This window comes from Haematobia irritans, chromosome 3 (genome assembly GCF_050003625.1).
Source record: "Haematobia irritans isolate KBUSLIRL chromosome 3, ASM5000362v1, whole genome shotgun sequence".
In the NCBI taxonomy this organism is placed as follows: Eukaryota; Metazoa; Arthropoda; class Insecta; order Diptera; family Muscidae; genus Haematobia; species Haematobia irritans.
Window position 1 is genome coordinate 16,883,803 of NC_134399.1, and position 21,060 is coordinate 16,904,862.

Genomic DNA, 21,060 nt, shown 5'->3' on the forward strand with positions numbered 1-21,060 from the left:
TTTTATTTCTATAGAAAATTTTGTCAAAATTTTAATTCTATAGAAAAGTTTGTCAAAATTTTATTTCTATAGAAAATTTTGTCAAATTTTATTTCTATAGAAAATTTTGTCAAAATTTTATTTCTATAGAAAATTTTGTCAAAATTTAATTTCTATAGAAAATTTTCTCCAAATTTTATGTCTATAGAAAATTTGGTCAAAATTTTATTTCTATAGAAAATTTTGTAAAAATTTTAATTCTATAGAAAAGTTTGTCAAAATTTTATTTCTATAGAAAATTTTGTCAAAATTTTATTTCTATAGAAAATTTTGTCAAAATTTTATTTCTATAGAAAATGTTGTCAAAATTTTATTTCTATAGAAAATTTTGTAAAAATTTTATTTCTATAGAAAAGTTTGTCAAATTATATATAGCCCCCAAATAAACTGACCGTCAGATCCAGATTTGATATTTTCTTTGTGTCTGTGTGTTCTTCATGTTGATAATACACTGGCTAACACATTCCGCTTTGCCTCGGCCAAATTGTCCATTCATCCGTATTTCCATTCTTCCGCATTTTGCTTATTTGACTCCAAATTAGTCCTGCATATTGTTATGCCACTTTTTTCCAAAAGTGACACTGTTTTGCTAAGCTATTTTGTGATACTTTTGCCAAGTTACGTTATTCATTAATTCCTTTTGACGAACTTACGAATCAAATGCTATATTTGTAAAGTCTTCCCCCTTTTCATACCATAGCGTTTTCTCTTGAACCTGAAAATACGCAATGAAAATGTTCGATGGTAAGTACACCTGAATGCACCCATGAGAAGACAAAATGGTTGCTAGGTTAATTTATATCTAATTTTTGTGCAACCTCTTAAGCCGAATGAATCCTTTTGTGCCTCTTTTTAGAAATTCTCAGCGGCACTGGTAAAGGGTCATTAGTCTTTTTCCATTGCCTCTAAAAATTTCTACAAAGTAGCGCAATCCATGGCTACTGTCCATTCTTCCATATTTTGCGTATTTGATTCCAAGCTAGTTCTGCACAGTTTTACAGTTGTGTCACTTTTTCCAAAAGGTGACACTTTTTTACTGGGCCACATAATTCCATACTTTTCAAAGTTGTGTCCCCTTTTTGTCATGTTACGCCATTTATTCATTAATTCCTTTTTTGATATAATATATTTTTTAAATTTTCCCTTAAAAAATTATGGCGTTTATGAGTCAAATATTTATATGAAAACATTTTCCTCTTTTATTCGGTAATATTTTTGTGCCAATCACTGTGTGAAAAGAGGCATCTCTCACAATGCATAAAACTGTAGCTTTTCAAAATGCCATATGTAGAACTCCATGAATTCAATTATTTGTCTAAAACAAGTGAAAACAAATAACAAAAACAGAATAAAAAAGCAAATTACGCATTTTGTAATGAAATTTGATAATTGAGCATAAATCCAGCTACATATAGTCTGAAAAGCTATACTCTAGCTCTAGCTTCCCATCAACTCTCTAGGTGCTTATTATAGCTTAAGAAATACGCCAACAATGAAATTAACATGAAACCGCAAAATCCATGCCAAAACCCATATCACATTGACATTTTAATTTCCTTGTTTTCTCTCATTCTCATTTTTTTCTAGCGCTATTTATTGCTTTTGTTTTGGTCTTAGTCTTTGTATATAAGAGGATTGCTTAGAATGGATTTGCTTTACAAAAACAAGTAGTAATTTAGTGTTTACACTGCATTCAAAGTATGTGTAGAGAATATTAGAAAGATTTGCATTAGTGTTCTAGTATTTGCGTGTCAAAGTTTTTCCAAATTCATGTTTTATCAATTTACAATAACAAATTATTGTGAATTAAGAATTTAATTAATTTTGACAAGATTTTCTATAGAAATAAAATTTTGACAAAATTTTCTATAGATATCAAATTTTGACAAAATTTTCTATAGAAATAAAATTTTGAAAGAAATTTTCTATAGAAATAAAATTATGACAGAAATTTTTCTATAGAAATAAAATTTTGACAGAAATTTTTCTATAGAAATAAAATTTTGACAACATTTTCTTTTATAGAAAAAATATTTTGACAAAATTTTCTATAGAAATAAAATTTTTGCAAAATTTTTATAGAAATAAAATGTTGACAAACTTTTTCTATAGAAATAAAATTTTAACAATATAATTGACAATATAATATATATAAAATTTTAGCAATATTAACAGAAATAAAATTTTGACAAAATTTTTTATAGAAATAAAATTTTAACAGTAATTTTATATAGAAGCAAAATCTTGACAGACATTTTTCTATAAAAATAAAATTTTGACAGAAATTTTTCTATAGAAATAAGATTTTTTATAGAAATAAAATTTCGACAAAATTTTCTATGGAAATAAAATTTTGACAAAATTTTCTATCGAAATAAAATTTTGACAAAATTTTCTATAGAAATAAAATTTTTATAAAATTTTCTATAGAAATAAAATTTTGACAAAATTTTCTATAGAACTAAAATTTTGACAAACTTTTCTATAGAAACAAAATTTTGACAAACTTTTCTATAGAAACAAAATTTTGACAAAATTTTCTATAGAAATAAAATTTTGTCAATTTTTTCTGTAGAAATAAAAATTTTGACAAAATTTTCTATAGAAATAAAATTTGGAGAAAATTTTCTATAGAAATAAAATGTGGACAAAATTTTTTATAGAAATAAAATGTGGACAAAATTTTCTATAGAAATAAAATTGTGGACAAAATATTCTATAGAAATAAAATTTTGACAACATATTCTATAGAAATAAAATTTTGACAAAATTTTCTATAGAAATAAAATTTTGACAAAATTTTCTATAGAAATTGAAGTTTTGACAAAATTTTCTATAGAAATAAAATTCTGACAAAATTTTCTATAGAAATAAAATTTTGATAAAATTGTCTATAGAAATAAAATTTTGACAAAATTTCCTAAAGAAATAAAAATGTTGACAAAATTTTCTATAGAAATAAAATTTTGAGAAATTTTTTATAGAAATAAAAATTGGGCCAAATTTTCCATAGAAATAAAAATGTTGACAAACTTTTCTATAGAAATAAAATTTTGACAACATTTTCTATAGAAAAAAAAATTGACAAAGTTTTCAATAGGAATAAAGTTTTGATAAAATTTTCTATAATAATAAAATTTTGATATACTTTTCTATAGAAATAAAATTTTGACAAAATTTTCTATAGAAATAAAATTTTGACAAAATTTTCTATAGAAATAAAATTTTGCCAATATTTTCTATAGTAATATAATTTTGACAAAATTTTCTATAGAAATAAAATTTTGACAAAAATTTCCATAGAAATACAATTTTTGACAAAATTTTCTATCGAAATAAAATGTTTACAAAATTTCCTATAAAATAATTTTTTGACAAAACGTTCTATATAAATAAAATTTTGACAAAATTTCCTATAGAAACAAAATTTTGGACAAAATTTTCTATAGAAATAAAATTTTGACAAAATTTTCTATAGAAAAATAGTTTGGACAAAATTTTCTATAGAAAAATAGTTTGGACAAAATTTTCTATAGGAATAAAATTTTCTTTAGAAATAAAATTTTGGTAAACTTTTCTATAAGAATAAAATTTTGACACAATTTTCTATAGAAATAAAATGTTGACAAAAAAATACAATTTTGATAAACTTTTCAATAGAAATAAAATTTTGACAATATTTTCTATAGAAATAAAATTTTGACAAAATTTTCTATAGAAATAAAATTCTGACAAAATTTTCTATAGAAAATTTTTTTGGCAAAATTGTCTATAGAAATGAAATTTCGACAAAATTTTCTATAGAAATAAAAATTTTGACAAAATTTTCTATAGAAATAAAATTTTGAGAAATTTTTTTATGGATATAAAAATTGGACAAAATTTTCTATAGAATTAAAATTTTGACAAAATTTCCTATAAAAATAATTTTTTGACAAAATTTTCTATAGAAGTAAAATATTGACAAAACTTTCTATATAAATAAAATTTGACTAAATTTCCTATAGAAATAAAATTTTGGACAAAATTTTGTATAGAAAAAAAGTTTGGACAAAATTTTCTATAGGAATAAAATGTTGATAAAATTTTCCATAGAAATAAAATTTTGATAAACTTTTCTATAGAAATAAAATGTTGACAAAATTTTTCTATAAAAATAAAATTTTGACAAAATTTTCTATAGAAATAAACTTCTGACAAAATTTTCTATTGAAAAAAATTTTGGACAAAATTTTCTATAAGAATAAAATTTTGATAAAATTTTCTATTGAAATACAATTTTGATAAACTTTTCTATAGAAATAAAATTTTGGCAAAATTGTCTATAGAAATAATATTGTGACAAAATTTTCTATAGAAATAAAATTTTTACAAAATTTTCTATACAAATAAAATTTTGAGAAAATTTTTATAGAAATAAAAATTGGACAAAATTTTCCATAGAAATAAAAATTTTGACAAAATTTTCTATAGAAATAAAATTTTGACAAAATTTCCTATAGAAATAAAATTTTGCAAAATTTTTCTATAGAAATAAAATTTTGACAAAATTTTCTGTAGTTGAAAAATTCAATAGAAATAAAAAAATATCGCAAGGTTCGTGTCTTTGCTAAGATATATTGGTCCATGTAGTGTATTTCCTGGTTTATTTGCAATCATAATAGAAGCTTATTGTGATTTATGAGTTTAATAAAATTAAAGTAATTGATGGAAACACCAATAAGTTTAATCCTTTCGTGTAAAAAAATATATACCAGGATAATGAGCCTTGAGTTATTTTTTATTAAAAATTGTATTATTTAACCAGATTATTGTGAATTATTGCAAACAGCTGATATCACACATTTTTCTTATTTTGCTCTAAACTGTATACATTTCAATTCTTTCAATCTTCAGGGTTATTGAAGACTGGATTAATGGTGCGTTATTTGTTTAAATAAACGCTGTATGCAAATTGTGTGACTTGTTATGCATAATTTCTTCTTAACTAGACAATCACTTCGTTGGTGGGAGTTTATTGACAAATGTCCAAGCATTTGATGTTGAGTAATCGTATAAATTAACGATTGACTCAGTTTAAATAAAAACCAATAGCAATTACTAGTTAAGTTACAATGACAAGAGGAATTTGAAATATGTATCACATTTTTTTTCTGGTTTCTCTGCAAAGCTATAAAATCGTATAATATCTTTAATTAGATATTCAAATTTGATAGCTACTGTGTTTGTTTTGTTTGGTTTGTATCCACTGTATATTGAAAACTAAAGTTGTATTGTATTGATTTAATTATGCACGTGATAGCTGATTATTGTATGAATGATTTGTTTTTCTTTTATTGGTTTTTGTGGACTTTAAAAAATGGACAACAATGACAGACAATGAATGTGATTTTAATGCTTCAAAAATTTCGCATAAGTATTTTTATTTTATGTCAAAATATAGGCAATGTGTGATTAACCCTTTGTGTTTGGTGATAGGGTCTAACATACATCATTCTAAAAATGTAAGTTTTTTAAATGAAATTTAAAATATATGTCGTCTAAACTAAAACTAAATTAAATTAAAATGTAAAACATTAATTAAATTAAAAATAAATTAAACCTAATTAAACTAAATTTAATTCTATTAACCTCTATCCGGTTAAAATTAAGCTTGGTGGTAGACGGACAATGCGAGTTTTAGGTTTTTCAATATTTCGATTCAATACAAACAATATGACCAAGTTAATATATCTCTACCCTGTGGTATAAGGTATAATATTTATTTAATAACTATAAGTGATTGAATTTCTTTTTACTTGTTGGGTGTAATTATTCCAATTAGTTTTGTTTTTTTCCTATTGTTTTTTTTTCAGATAAAGTCATGTCATAAAATATTGATGAATTAAATTAAATAATAGATACATGATTTTTTTTCTTATTTTTCTATTCAATATCTATTAAAATAATTTTCACAGTGCTGCTTGCATTTATTTATTCTAAACAATATGACCTTAATTGATTTTAAAATCTGTGCCAAATACAAACACAATAATTAGTCAAGTGCTAAATGGAAGATTAAAATAAACATAAAATCATGGATATAAATATTTATCAAGTCTTGCAATATGCTTGGTGTTTAGATTTCGAATTATTTGAATGACTTGAGGAAAATTCATAACATTTGAATGGCCGTTTGTTTTTTTTTATGTAAAAAACTAACAAAAGTGCCATCAATTTAGATTTTCAATTAAAGAATTATAGCTCTTGCTTGCTTAGGCTAATACAAAGTTTATTGATTTTGTATTTTTTTTTTAATATTATTCTTTACATTGTACTGTACTGCTGTAGACAATGAATATACCCCCAAGTTTGCGATTCCGAATATCGGAACATGGGAGATAATGTTATGGGACATTGGTAGTACTTCCCATGTCATTATCTTCAAAAAACAAAATAATAATAAATAAATAAATAAATAAATAAATAAATAAAGGAAAATTACTGTAGCAGTTTTGACTTTATTTTAGTTCAATTTTGCTAAATGTGAGAAAATTTTATTTCTGTAGAAAATTTTGTCAAAATTTTAATTCTAGAGAAAATTTTGTCAAAATTTTATTTCTATAGAAAAATGTTGTCAAAATGTTATTTCTATAGAAAAATTTTGTCAAAATTTTATTTCTATAGAAAATTTTGTCCAAATTTTATTTCTATAGAAAAATTTTGTCAAAATTTTATTTCTATAGAAAAATTTGTCAAAATTTTATTTCTATAGAAAATTTTGTCAACATTTTAATTCTATAGACAAATTTTCAAAATTTATTACCATAAAAAATTTTGTCAAAATTTTATTTCTATAGAAAATATTTGTCAAAGTTTTATTTCTATAGAAAATATTTGTCAAAATTTTATTCCGATAGAAAATTTTGTCAAAATTTTAATTCTATAGAAAATTTTGTCAAAATTTTTATTTTATAGGAAATTTTGTCAAAGTTTTTATACTATAGGAAATTTTGTCAAAATTTTAATTCTATAGAAAAATTTTCAAAATTTTGTTTCTATAGAAAATTTTGTCAAAATTTTAATTCTATAGAAAATTTTGTCAAAATTTTATTTCTATAGAAAATTTTGTCAACATTTTAATTCTATAGAAAATTTTTCAAAATTTATTTCCTTAAAAACTTTTGTCAAAATTTTATTTCTATAGAAAATTTTGTCAAAATTTTTATTCTATAAGAAATTTTGTCAAAATTATCTTTCTATAGAAAATTTTGTCAAAATTTTCTATCTATAGAAAATTTTGTCGAAATTTTAGTTCCATAGAAAATTTTGTCACAATTTTAATTCTATAGAAAATTTTCCAAAATTTTGTTTCTATAGAAAATTTTCTCAAAATTTTTATTTCTATAGAAAAAAATTTTCTATTTTGTCAAAATTTTATTTCTATAGAGAATTTTGTCAAAATTTTGTTCCTATTGAAAATTTTGTGAAAAATTCTTCTATAAAAAATTTTATTTCCTTTGAAAATTTTGTCCAAATTTTTTTCTATAGAAAATTTTGTCAAAATTTTTATTCTATGGGAAATTTTGTCAAAATTTTCTTTCTATAGAAAATTTTGTCGAAATTTTAATTCCATAGAAAATTTTGGCACAATTTTGTTTCTATAGAAAATTTTATCAAAATTTTCTTTCTATAGAAAATTTTGTCAATTTTTTTTTTTCTATAGAAAATTTTGTCAACATTTTATTTCTATAAAAATTTTTTTAAAAATTTTATTTCTATAGAAAATTTTGTCAAAATTTTATTTTTATACTGTATAGTCATAAAATAAAAAAAACATTGGTAGTACTTATCGTCAAGTCATTATCTTCAAAAAAATAATAAATAAATAAATAAATAAAGGAAAATTACTTTAGCAGATTTAACTTTATTTTAGTTCAAATTTGCTAAATGTGAGAAAATTTTATTTCTATAAAAAATTTTGTCAAAATTTTAATTCTATAGAAAATTTTTCAAAATTTTATTTCTATAGAAAAATTTTGTCAAAATTTATTTCTATAGAAAAATTTTGTCAAAATTTTATTTCTATAGAAAATTTTGTCAAAATTTTATTTCTATAGAAAATTTTCTTTCTAGAATTTTATTTCAATAGAAAATTTTGTCAAAATTTTTATTCTATAGGAAATTTTGTCAAAATTTTCTTTCTATAGAAAATTTTGTCTAAATTTTAATTCCATAGAAAATGTTGTCACAATTTTATTTCTGTCAAAATTGTATTTCTATAGAAAATTTTGTCGAAATTTTATTTCTATAGAAAATTTTGTCAAAATTTTGTTCCTATAGAAAATTTTATCAAAAAATTGTCTATAAAAAAGTTTCTATAGAAAATTTTGGCAAAATTTTATTTCAATACAAAATTTTGTCAAAATTTTTTTTTCTATACAAAATTTTGTCGAAATTTTATTTCTGTAAAAAATGTTGTCAAAATTTTATTTTTATAGAAAATTTTGTCAACATTTTATTTCTATAAAAAATTTTGTTAAAAATTTTATTCCTATAGAAAATTTTCTATAGAAATAAAATCTTCAAAAATGAATAAATAAATAAAGGAAAATTACTTTACAAATTTAACTTCATTTTAGCTTTTTTATTTTAGTTCAATTATGCTAAATGTGAGAAAATTTTATTTCTATGGAAAATTTTGTCATAATTTTATTTCTATAGAAAATTTTGTCAAAATTTTAGTTCTTTAGAAAATTTTCTCAAAATTCTATTTCTATAGAAGATTTTATCAAAATTTTATTTCTATAGAAAATATTATAAAAATTTTATTTCTATAGACACTCTTCTCAAAATTTTATTTCTGTAGAAAATGTCAAAATTTTATTTTTATAGAAAATTTTGTCAACGTTTTATTTCTATAAAAAATTTTGCTAAGAATTTTATTTCTATAGAAAATTTTCTATAAAAATAAAATCTTAAAAAAAAAGATAATAAATAAATAAATAAATGAAAATTACTTTAGCAGATTTAACTTCATTTTAGCTTTTTTATTTTAGTTCAATTATGCTAAATGTGAGAAAATTTTATTTCTATGGAAAAGTTTGTCAAAAATTTAATTCTAATTTAATTCTATCTATAATAATTTTGTCAAAGTTTTATTTCTTTAGAAAATTTTCTCAAAATTCTATTTCTATAGAAGATTTTATCAAAATTTTATTTCTATAGAAAATTTTGCACACATTTCATTTCTATAGAAAATTTTGCACACATTTCATTTCTATAGAAAATTATGTCAAAATTTTATTTCTATAGAAAATGTCTCAATATTTTATTTCAATAGAACATTTTGTACAAATTTCATTTGTCGAAATTTAATTTCTATAGAAAATATTGTCAAAATATTATTTATATGGAAAATTTTGTCAAAAAAGAAAATTTTCTCAAAGTTTTATTTCTATAAAAAATGTTCTCAAAATTTTATTTCTATAGAAAATTTTGTCAAAATGTTATTTCTATAGAACATTTTGTTAAAAATTTTATTTCTATAGAAATAAAGTCTTAAAAAAATAATAAATAAAGGAAAATTACTTTAGCAGATTTAACTTTTTTTAGCAATTTTGCTAAATGTGAGAAAATTTTATTTCTATGGAAAATTTTGTCAAAATTTTATTTCTATAAAAAATTTTGTGAAAATTTTGTCAAAATTTTATATCTATAGAAAATGTTTGTCAAAATTTTAATTCTATAGAAAATGTTGTCGAAATTTCATTTCTATAGAACATTAAAAATTCTACCAATCTACCAAATCGTAAAAAATCTACCATTTTTGGTAGAATTCTATAAAATGTGGCAAGCCCATGTTAGATTCATCGTTTCTGTGCGAATTTTTCAACACTTCCGAATCCAAAAAAAAAAACATTTTTACTACTTTTTTGACGACGCTTGGTTTGCTGGGATTGTGTTTTCGCAAGGGTCCTTTGAATTAGAATCTCGTGATGTGCAGTTACTCATTGCTCATTTAATTTTTCTACAATTATTTTTCCTGGCATTACTAATTCTGGATTATATGTTCTAATCGTTCTAGGAAAGGCTTAAGAATACAAAATAAATTATTTATTCTAATACTATTTTTAATCTTATTATTTTTTTTATGATTTGTACTCTAGGAAGTAATAATAAAAAAATTAAAAGTTTTGAAAACGCCACTTGCCCGCTTGTCCACTTGTGTTTTATTCCAATTTAATGAGATTTCAGTGTTTCCCCTATATCGGCAATTTTGTTTTGTTAATATTTATGATCTATTTTGAAATCATTTCACTAATTTTTTTATTTTTAAAATTTCCATTTAATTTTAGGAAGGTAATTGTGAATCTTTGCCTCATTACATTGGCCGCACCAATGCGGCTGGTGTTGATTTAAATCGCGATTTTCCCGATCGTTTGGATTCACAGCAACAAATACAGCAACGTTCGCTGACACGACAACCGGAAACCGCAGCCATTATTGAATGGGTGTTAAGCAAACCGTTCGTATTGTCGGCAAATTTCCATGGTGGAGCTGTTGTAGCCAGTTATCCATATGATAATTCATTGTAAGTATCAAAAATTTTGTACTATTTTCATAGAAATAAACAATAACATTGAAAATATAACAAAATTCGAAATGTATATACCAACACAAAAGGGAAATGTATTTTATAGGGAAATAATTTCAAAAAAGGAAACGTTTTTATAATGTAAAAATATAATATAAAAAATCAAACTAATACTTCACATCTTAATCTAACCTACATGGACAATGAAACACTCCTAAACTTTGGGGCACTAAATTTAGACATTATTAACAACAAATTTCTAAATTTTAAATTTTAAAAATATTTTACTTTAATTTTTATACTGTGGTACAGGGTATAATAAGATTGTGCATTTGTATGTACAATCTTAGAATTAAATTCTGAGTCCATTTAGGGATGTCCGTCTGTCTGTCTGTTCATGTATTTTTGCTTGGACTTTAAGTCCTCTAATTTGACATAGGTTCTTTTTTTTTTTGCTCAAAGATGATCCCTATTAATTAAAAAAAATCGTTTCAGATTTAGATATAGTTGCCATATATATTTATCACCGATTTGATCATAATTGACGTATTTATGAATCGTTCTTCTTCAAATTTCGTACATCTGAATGTTTTATTAGACCCGTAAATTTTCCCGGAACATTTCATCTAAATCGATTCAAATTTAGATAAAGCTCCCATCTTTCACCTGATGTACACCCATATGACCCAGATGCCATTGTTTTATTTCGATTTACGTTAAGTTTTGCACAGAGATCAAAGCGGTTCAAATTTAAGATGTAGCTCTGAGTCGATCTGAGCATGTCCGTGCGTCTGTTGAAATCACGCTAACTTCCGAACGAAACAAGCTATCGACTTGAAACTTGGCACAAGTAGTTGTTATTGATGTAGGTCGGATGGTATTGTAAATGGGCCATATCGGTCCACTTTTACGTATAGCCCCCATATAAATGGACCCCCAAATTTGGCTTGCGGGTCCTCTAAGAGAAGCAAATTTCATCCGATCCGGCTGAAATTTGGTACATGGTGTTAGTATATGGTCCCTAACAACCATGCAAAAATTTGTCCACATCGGTCCATAATTATATATAGGCCCCATATAAACCGATCCCCAGATTTGATCTCCAGAGCCCCTTGGTAGAGCAAAATCCATCCGATTCGGTTGAAATTTGGTACTTGATGTTAATATATGGTATCCAACAACCATGCAGGAATTGGTTCATATAAGTCCATAATTATATATAGCCCCCATATAAACCGATCCCCAGATTTGATCTCCGATGCCTTTTGGAGAAGCAAAATTCATCCGATCTGGTTGAAATTTGGTACGTGGTGGTAGTATATGATATTTAACAACCATGCCAAAAGTGGTCCATATCAGTCCATAATTATATATAGGCCCCATATAAACCGATCCCCAGATTTGACTTCCGGAGCCCCTTGGAAGAGCAAAATTCATTGGATTCGGTTGAAATTTGGTACGTGGTGTTAATATATGGTATCCAACAACCAATGCAAAAATTTGTCGAAATCGGTCCATAATTATATATAGGCCCCATATAAACCGATCCCCAGATTTGACCTCCAGAGCCCCTTGGAAGAGCAAAAATCATCCGATTCGGTTGAAATTTGGTACGTGATGTTAATATATGGTATCCAATAACCATGCAGGAATTGGCTCATATAAGTCCATAATTATATATAGCCCCCATATAAACCGATCCCCAGATTTGACCTCCGATGCCTTTTGGAGAAGCAAAATTCATCCGATCTGGTTGAAATTTGGTACATGATGTTAGTATATGGTCTCTAATGACCATGCAAAAATTGGTCCATAACGGTCCATAATTATATATAGGCCCCATATAAACCGATCCCCAGATTTGACCTCCAGAGCCCCTTGGAAGAGCAAAATTCATCCGATTCGGTTGAAATTTGGTACGTGTGGTATCCAACAACCATGCAGGAATTGGCTCATATAAGTTCATAATTATATATAGCCCCCATATGAACCGATCACCAGATTTGACCTCCGGAGCCTCTTGGAAGATCAAAATTCATCTGATTCAGTTGAAATTTGGTACATGATGTTAGTATATGGTTTCTAATGACCATGCAAAAATTGGTCCATATCGGTCCGTAATTATATATAGGCCCCATATAAACCGATCCCCAGATTTGACCTCCGGAGCCCCTTAAAAGAGCAAAATTCATTCGATTCGGTTGAAATTTGGTACGTGATGTTAGTATATAGTATCCAACAACCATGCAGGAATTGGTCCATATAAGTCCATAATTATATATAGCCCCCATATAAACCGATACCCAGATTTGACCTCCGATGCCTTTTGGGGAAGCAAAATTCATCCGATCTGGTTGAAATTTGGTACGTGTTGGTAGTATATGGTATCCAACAACCTTGCAGGAATTGGTCCATATCAGTCCATAATCATATATAGCCCCCATATAAACCGATCCCGAGATTTGGTTTTGGAACCTCTTGGAGGAGCAAAATTTAATCCGAGTCAGTTATAACCATGCCTAACTAGGTTCATATCGGTCTATAGTTATATATAGCCCACAGATAAATCGATCCACAATCACACAAAAATTGGTCCATATCAAGTTCATAATTGTATATAGCCCCCACATAAACGATCCCCATATTTCAATTCTGGCTCTCTACGTATCGTGCAAAAAGTCCATATCGATTCGTAATTATTTGTAGACTTACCTATACATAACTTTTTTTGTTATATATACCACGTATGGACTACCTCACAATTTAGAAAACGATGTTAAGAAGTTTTAAGATACCACAACCCAAATAATTCGATTGTGGATGACAGTCTTTCGTAGAAGTTTCTACACAATCCATGGTGGAGGGTACATAAGATTCGGCCTGGCCGAACTTACGGCCGTATATACTTGTTTCATGATTACTTTTCTTCAATAATCCATTTTAAGGAATACAAACTTTGTTAAAATTTGCTTTGGGCTATTCCCCATCAAGTTATAATGAAATATGGAACAAATATGTATAATTTTATGCCTTTTTTACTGACTTAGTTTTCACTTTAGTGGAAAAAATGACGATTTTAGCGGCTAAACTTGAACCACCTTAAAGGAAAAATGTTTTTAAGAATTTTTCCTTTCAAAAAATCTTTATTTCAAAGAAATTTGAAATTTGAAAAATAAACTGACAAAAATATTGTCGTGAGGTCATATCCTTTAAACATGAATGGGAATTTTGCTTAGCATAAAAGACTCATTTCTGCGATAAAGTTTATTTCCTTGCCCAAAAGTCGATAAACTTTTCAATGTCCTTGTAGTTAAGTGATGCGACTGAAGTGATGGGTATCTTAACATAAAAGAAAATTTTGTTTGACGAAGGTAAACTTAACTTTAATAGTTATGAAGGTTAGGTTAGGTTAGGTGGCAGCCCGATGTATCAGGCTCACTTAGACTATTCAGTCCATTATGATACCACATTGGTGAACTTCTCTCTTATCACTGAGTGCTGCCCGATTCCATGTTAAGCTCAATGACAAGGGACCTCCTTTTTATAGCCGAGTCCGAACGGCGTTCCACATTGCAGTGAAACCACATAGAGAAGCTTTGAAACCCTCACCCAGAGAAGGAATATGATCACCTCAAACATGTTTTAAGAGCAAAATTTTATTTTTGGGTGGTGACCATGTAACATGGTTTTCGCAACCATGTTATTTTCTCGGAAATCATGTATCTGATTTCGGCAAGCAGGTTATATTTGACGAGAAAATAACATTTTAGTGACAAACATGTTACATGGTCACCATACAAAAATAACATTTTGCTCTTGAAACATGTTTGAGGTGATCATATTCCTTCTCTGCGTGCTCAGAAATGTCACCAGTATTACTGAGGTGGGATAATCCACCGCTGAAAAACTTTTTTTTGGTGTTCGGTCGAAGCAGGAATCGAACCCACGACCTTGTGTATGCAAGGCGGGCATGCTAACCATTGCACCACGGTGACTCCCAATAGTTATGAAAAATTCTTCGAAATTAACGAAATCGTCTTTAAATTTGTTGACTTTTTGTATCTTGAGTACAAAGCAAAAAAGCGTTTAAAATTAGGAGATGTTTTTCAATACTTTACTTTAAAGACTTTTTTAATTAAAACAATTCAAAATGTCTACTTGAAGTGTAGTCTTAATTTGGACATTTACTTTAAAGACGTTTTTTAATTAAAACAATTCAAAATTTCTACTTGAAGTGTAGTCTGAATTTGGAAATTTAATTTGTCGTTAACATTTAAAGCACTTTGATGGCATACGAAGAAAAATGGTAAAAAACTAATAAATTACAATTTTCTTCCTAGAATCAAGAATGCAAAATGCAAGAATACAAAACTTAAATTTGATTGAAATTTGTGACCTAAAAATATCCTTAGTTTAATTCTTCACACCTTTGGATCGGAATCAATACCAAAATCATTGGTGTAAAGGCAAAATCTTTGGAACCGGACATGCCTTTTCTTGAGGGGACATTTAACTGTTTTGTATTTTCTTTCAATTAAAAAATCTTTCAAAGAAATTTCTCCTGTGTATGTCCTAAAAATTGAAATTTTCATCAGTATATTTACTATAAAAATACTTTTAACTATTCTGTACCATTCGATAAATCACCGTTTTGTATTCGTTTTCTTTTGCAGAGCTCACCATGAATGCTGCGAGGATAGTTTAACACCCGATGATCGTGTCTTCAAATATATGGCCCACACCTATGCCGATAACCATCCGATCATGCGCAAAGGGGCCAATTGCAATGACACCTTCACCGATGGCATTACCAATGGGGCCCATTGGTATGAATTAAATGGGGGCATGCAAGATTTCAACTATGCCTTTAGCAATTGTTTTGAACTGACAATAGAGTTGTCATGTTGCAAATATCCGGCCGCCAAAACCCTACCGGCCGAGTGGCAACGTAATAAGCACAGTTTATTGCAACTTTTGAAATTGGCTCATATGGGAGTGAAAGGTGTGGTTAAAGATGTTAATGGTTATCCTATACATGATGCAACAATTGTGGTTTCCGGTTTGGAAGAGAAGCCCATACGAACAACACGTCGTGGGGAATATTGGCGCCTTTTAACTCCCGGCATTTATAATATTCAAGCATTGGCATTCGGGTAGGATTTCAAAAATACTTATTATGGTTTTTGCGTAGCATAAAATGGCAAGCTTTGTATTTTAGTTTTTGTCTCTGCCATTGTTTTGTGTTACCATTTTTGTAGTGTTTTATTATTACATAAGATATTAATGAAACTTGTTTATTCTCCTTTTTTGTGGGGGAATTTTTGATTTTTTTTCGGATCTCGTTCCAGTTACCAGGCCAGTACACCACAACAAATCCATATTACCAATGACAAGAATGTGGCTCAACGTTTGGACTTTACCTTGTCTCCGATTGAGACCAACTATGATGGTATTAGCAGTTTTTATAGTCCATATTTTTTTAGACATTAAATAACACCCCAATCCCAACCTCTCCCCCTGAAACAACAACCATAGTCGGTTTGATGCCAAAAATGGATTGTTTTAATCTGTATTTAAACACAAAATAACAGCAGACATTTTCTTTTAATCGTTGTTGTTTAGATTTAGCACATGGCATACCCCAAAATACATTTGCACATGCGCACTCACCCCCTATACAAAAGACATCATTTATGAAAACTTCTTCTCCTCCCCTCACATCTTGGTCACATTTGAATATAATCATTTAACATCGATCTATCGCCTTTTTTATCACACATTATCTATAAATCATTCAAAAGACATTAATTTTATTTTATCGTTATTTTTTTAATATGTACACATATTAGATTTGTTTTATGGAATTTAGGTTAAATCAGAATATTTCAAAATTCCTTATATGAGAAACAGTGATTTTATTTATAAAAAAAAAACAATGCTAAGATTAAAATTTAGTAAACTAGACAGATAATACGAAGAGTAAGTGATTTTATATTCGTGGAGGTTTTTTTTTTGTACCTTGTACCTTCAATAAGAAATGTAAATTCTAATAATGTGGCAACTCTATAATTAAGTATTTTCATAGACAAATTATAAGAAGACGCAGTCTTGTCATTGCAAAACTGAAGCAGCAGAGCACTCGCCAACAAAATATCATGAAGTTTGCGTCGACCTGTCTCTCAAATGTACTGCCGTTTGCGTCGGAAAATATCACAACATTTGTGTTTTTCATAAATACCAATACCAGAACGATTATAGAAAATTAAAATAAAACGTATGCGTATGTTAAAGCTAATATTTATTATGGTTTTATGTGAATATTGCTGTTTTAACTAATTCCCGGGCAGAGCTTCCTTGGAAAAAAATTGACAAATAAAACAATTTTTTCTCATAGCCCTCTACACCTTTACATTTGTTTTCTCTTTATAAGAGCACAAGGCTTAGTCTTATTATTCTCAATTATCGTTGGTATTTTAAAATCAATCTAGATTCTAGAAGAAGACTCAGCCTGGTTCTCTGAGAGAGAGAGAGAGAGAGAGAGAGAGAGAGAGAGAAAAAAAACAATGTCAAGGTGTAGAGGGCTATGAGAAAAATTTGCTTTATGTGTCAATTTTTTTCCAAGGAAGCTCTGCCCGGGAATTAGTTAAAACAGCAATATTTTCAAAAAAACTGCAATAAATATTCACTTTTTATTACTTTCACTTTCTATTATATATCATGGTTTTGATGATTATTAAAATTACAAATGTTAGTGATATTTTCCGACGCAAACTTCATGATTAGAAGCATGATACTATGTTGACAGAGACCTCTGGTGCTTCAGTTTTGTTATGACAAAATTGCGTCTTCTTCTACATTGTCTTTGATACTGCCAGAGAGTAGGAAATACAAGAGAACGAAACTGTGGAGTGAAACTGTGTCTAATATCATGCAGGTTTTGTCGGCGCTTATCTCAAATATCATACAGTTTGCGTCGGCGTCACCCAGTTCTGTTCTCTGCTGGCTTTACGAAACATAAGGAAATCAGGATTTAGAAAATACTTTGCAATAACAAATGCTCGTTTTTTAAAAATGTTTTCATTCTATTAATTTTTTTGGCAGAAATTTTGAAATTATAACTGCCGATGCCTTTATCACCAATTTATCATAGAAGCGAAAATTTTGTCAAAATTGTATTTCTACCGAACATTTTGTCAAAATTTTATTTCTATAGAAAATTTTGTCAAAATTTTATTTCTATAGGAAATTTTGCAAAATTCTATTTCTATAGAAAATTTTGTCAAAATTTTATTTCTATAGGAAATTTTGAAAAATTCTATTTCTATAGAAAATTTTGTCAAAATTGTATATCTATAGAAAATTTTTGTCAACATTTGATTTCTATAGAAAATTTTGTCAAAATTTTATTTCTATAGAAAATTTTGTCAAAATTTTATTTCAATAGAAAATTTTGTCAAAATTTTATTTCTATAGGAAATTTTGCAAAATTCTATTTCTATAGAAAATTTTGTCAAAATTGTATATCTATAGAAAATTTTTGTCAAAATTTTATTTCTATAGACAATTTTATCAAAATTTTTATTTATAACAATTGTTATTTCTATAGAAAATTTTGTCAAAATGTTAGTTCTTTAGATAATTTTATCAAAATTTTTATTTCTATAGAAAATTTTATAAAAATTGTTATTTCTATAGAAATGTTTGTCAAAATTGTATTTCTATAGAAAATTTTATCAAAATTTTATTTCTATATGTTAGCAAATTTTGTCAAAATTTTATATATATAGAAATGTTTGTCCAAATTTTATTTCTATAGCAAATTTTATCAAAATTTTATTTCTATAAAAAATGTTGTCAACATTTTATTTCTTTAGAAAATTTTATCAAAATTTGTATTTATATAGGAAATTTTGTCAAAATTTTATTTATATTGAAAATTTTGTCAAATTTTTGTCTACAAAAAATTTTGTCAAATTTTTATTTCTATAGAAAATTTTTGTCAAAACTTTTATTTATATAAAAAATTTTTCCAATATTTTATTTCTATAGAAAATATTCTGACAAAATTTTATTTCTATAGAAAATATTGTCAAAATAAAAATAAAATAGAATATTTTGTCAAAATTTTAATTCTATACAAAATTTTGTCCAAATTTTAATTCTATACAAAAAAAAAGTTTTGACAAAAATTTTTAAAGAAAAAAAATTCAATTGACAAAATTTTCTATAGAAAACAAAATAGAAAAAAAAGTTGGAAAAATTTTCTATAGAAAAAAACTCTACAGGAAAAAATTGATAAAATTGTCTATAGAAAACAAAATACCTATCTAAATTTTTAAAAATTGTTTTTCTTTAGAAAATTTTTGTCAAAACTTTATTTCTATAGAAAATTTTTGTCAAAATTTTAATCTATAGAAAATTTTGTCAAAATTTTATTTCTATAGAAAATTTTGTGAATATTTTTATTTCTATAGAAAATTTTCCCAAAATTTTATTTCTATAGAAACTTTTGTCAAAATTTTATTTCTATAGAAAATTTTGTCTAAATTTTATTTCTATGGAAAATTGTGCCAAATTCACGCAGAGAAGGAACATGATCACCTCAAACATGTTTTAAGAGCAAAATGTTATTTTTGTGTGGTGCAGAGAGATCCTTTTGCTCTTCCAAGACGAGTGTCTTAAGTTTCAAAGAAAATATTTTTGCTCTTCTATGAAGAGTATTGGATTTTTTCAAGAATACTTGTTTGCTATTCTAAGAGTAATTTCTTCTCTTTAGAAGAAGATCTACTCTTACAAAGATAGCTTATTGCCCTTCACAAAAGAGTATCGTGGTGACATGATGCCTAGTCTTCAAAGAAGAGCTTTTGGTATTTCAAAGAAGAGATGCATGATCTTCTAAAAAGATCTTTATGCTTTTCTACCACGATCTGATGTGATCTTCTGGGTCGTTTAAGAAGTGAATTTTGATCTAAGAAGAATATATATTTTTTGTTATAAACGATTCTAAGAATAGCTTCTTGTGCTTCCAAGAAGTGTTTACATATATACTCAGGAAAAACATATGTTTTGTAAACGAAATTGCTTGGCCAGTCATTATTTCCAAGCGCACGGTATAACTGGTGGTAATGACACTAGTGTTTGGTAATTAGATTTTTTTCTCAACTATTTATTTATTTTTTTTTCTGAGATTGTTTTTTTTTATTTAGGGTATGCTTGAATTTCACTTGCTATATGTCTAAAATTCCTTTTGAAAATTTCATAGCAATATTTTAAATATCGATAGACAGACAGATAGTTTTAGAATTTCACCAAGAACTATTATTGAAATTAATTTTGTTTAGTATTATTACAATGTTTTAAAGAAAATTCACTACACTAATATTAAATATTTTATTTAAACCATACATGCCTTCATAAAATTATCTCAAAGTATATGAATTAATTTTACATATTTATAATCTCAGTATCTATGCATCTCTCACTCATTGACTCATTCATTTAACGATGGTCTCACTACTCTACCTATGCTTTAAACAATCATATCACACTATATCTACCTTATACTTTTATCACCCAAAACTCGAATTCAGTGTGACACTTGTTATTATTCTCACTCTATCAATGAAATGCATTAACTATTAATTTACAACATTATTATTATTTTTATTATAATTTTTTATTATTCCATTTTTATATTGTTTGTGATATATTTTTTTTATATATATTGTTTTTTTTTTTTGTCCATATATCATCTAATGACTTTTTGTGTTCATTTTATGTAAATTACTGTATATTTTTATTGTTATTGTTTTGTTTTATTTTTGGTTAATCATATAATATATTGTTTTTGTTTGTCTTACTTATATCGAAATCTATTTAAAGGAAAGAAAAACGAAATAAAACTATATCATAAATAATAATAAAAACGCACATATTACTTATACATATACTATGAAAACAAAAATATGGAGGAAATTATATTCTATCATATTCATAATATAAAGTAATAAATAATATAACAAACAATTTATTGTTGGTTTTATGTGTATACAAAAAAAGAATAAAATATATAATATTTTTTTTGTTTTTATTCAATATTATTATATTGGCAATCCCCTTAATTCGTTTCTGCAAAAAAACAAAAACATTAAATGTTTGTAATTGTCTTCACTACATTTTATTGTAATTTTCACTGAGTAAAATTCGGTATCTATAACTAACTTTTTTTGTATATGTTTTTTCTATCGAGGCTTATGGTATATTGGTAAGATAAAAAATTATTTCTAGCACAATTGTCAAAATTTATTTTACGATTTTAGAAGGCTGATTTTGCACCTATTCTGAAAGAATACAACAAATATATTTTTTTAATTAAAATATTAATTTAATTTATAACATATACTTACATTAGGAATATTTAATAAAGTAAATTATAGAAAATGTTT

General features: G+C 25.9%; 1 protein-coding gene across 2 annotated transcripts in view; it reads left to right on the forward strand.

Annotated features, from left to right (window-relative positions):
- The window catches only part of svr (Carboxypeptidase D svr), a 78,084-nt gene that overhangs the window by 29,682 nt on the left and 27,342 nt on the right, over positions 1–21,060 (forward strand). For both annotated transcript variants that reach the window (XM_075302670.1, XM_075302669.1), the window contains exons 2-4: positions 10,377–10,612; positions 15,289–15,768; positions 15,964–16,064. In XM_075302670.1, the coding sequence (XP_075158785.1) occupies positions 10,377–10,612; positions 15,289–15,768; positions 15,964–16,064 (817 nt within the window). The remainder of the gene's footprint in view (positions 1–10,376; positions 10,613–15,288; positions 15,769–15,963; positions 16,065–21,060) is intronic.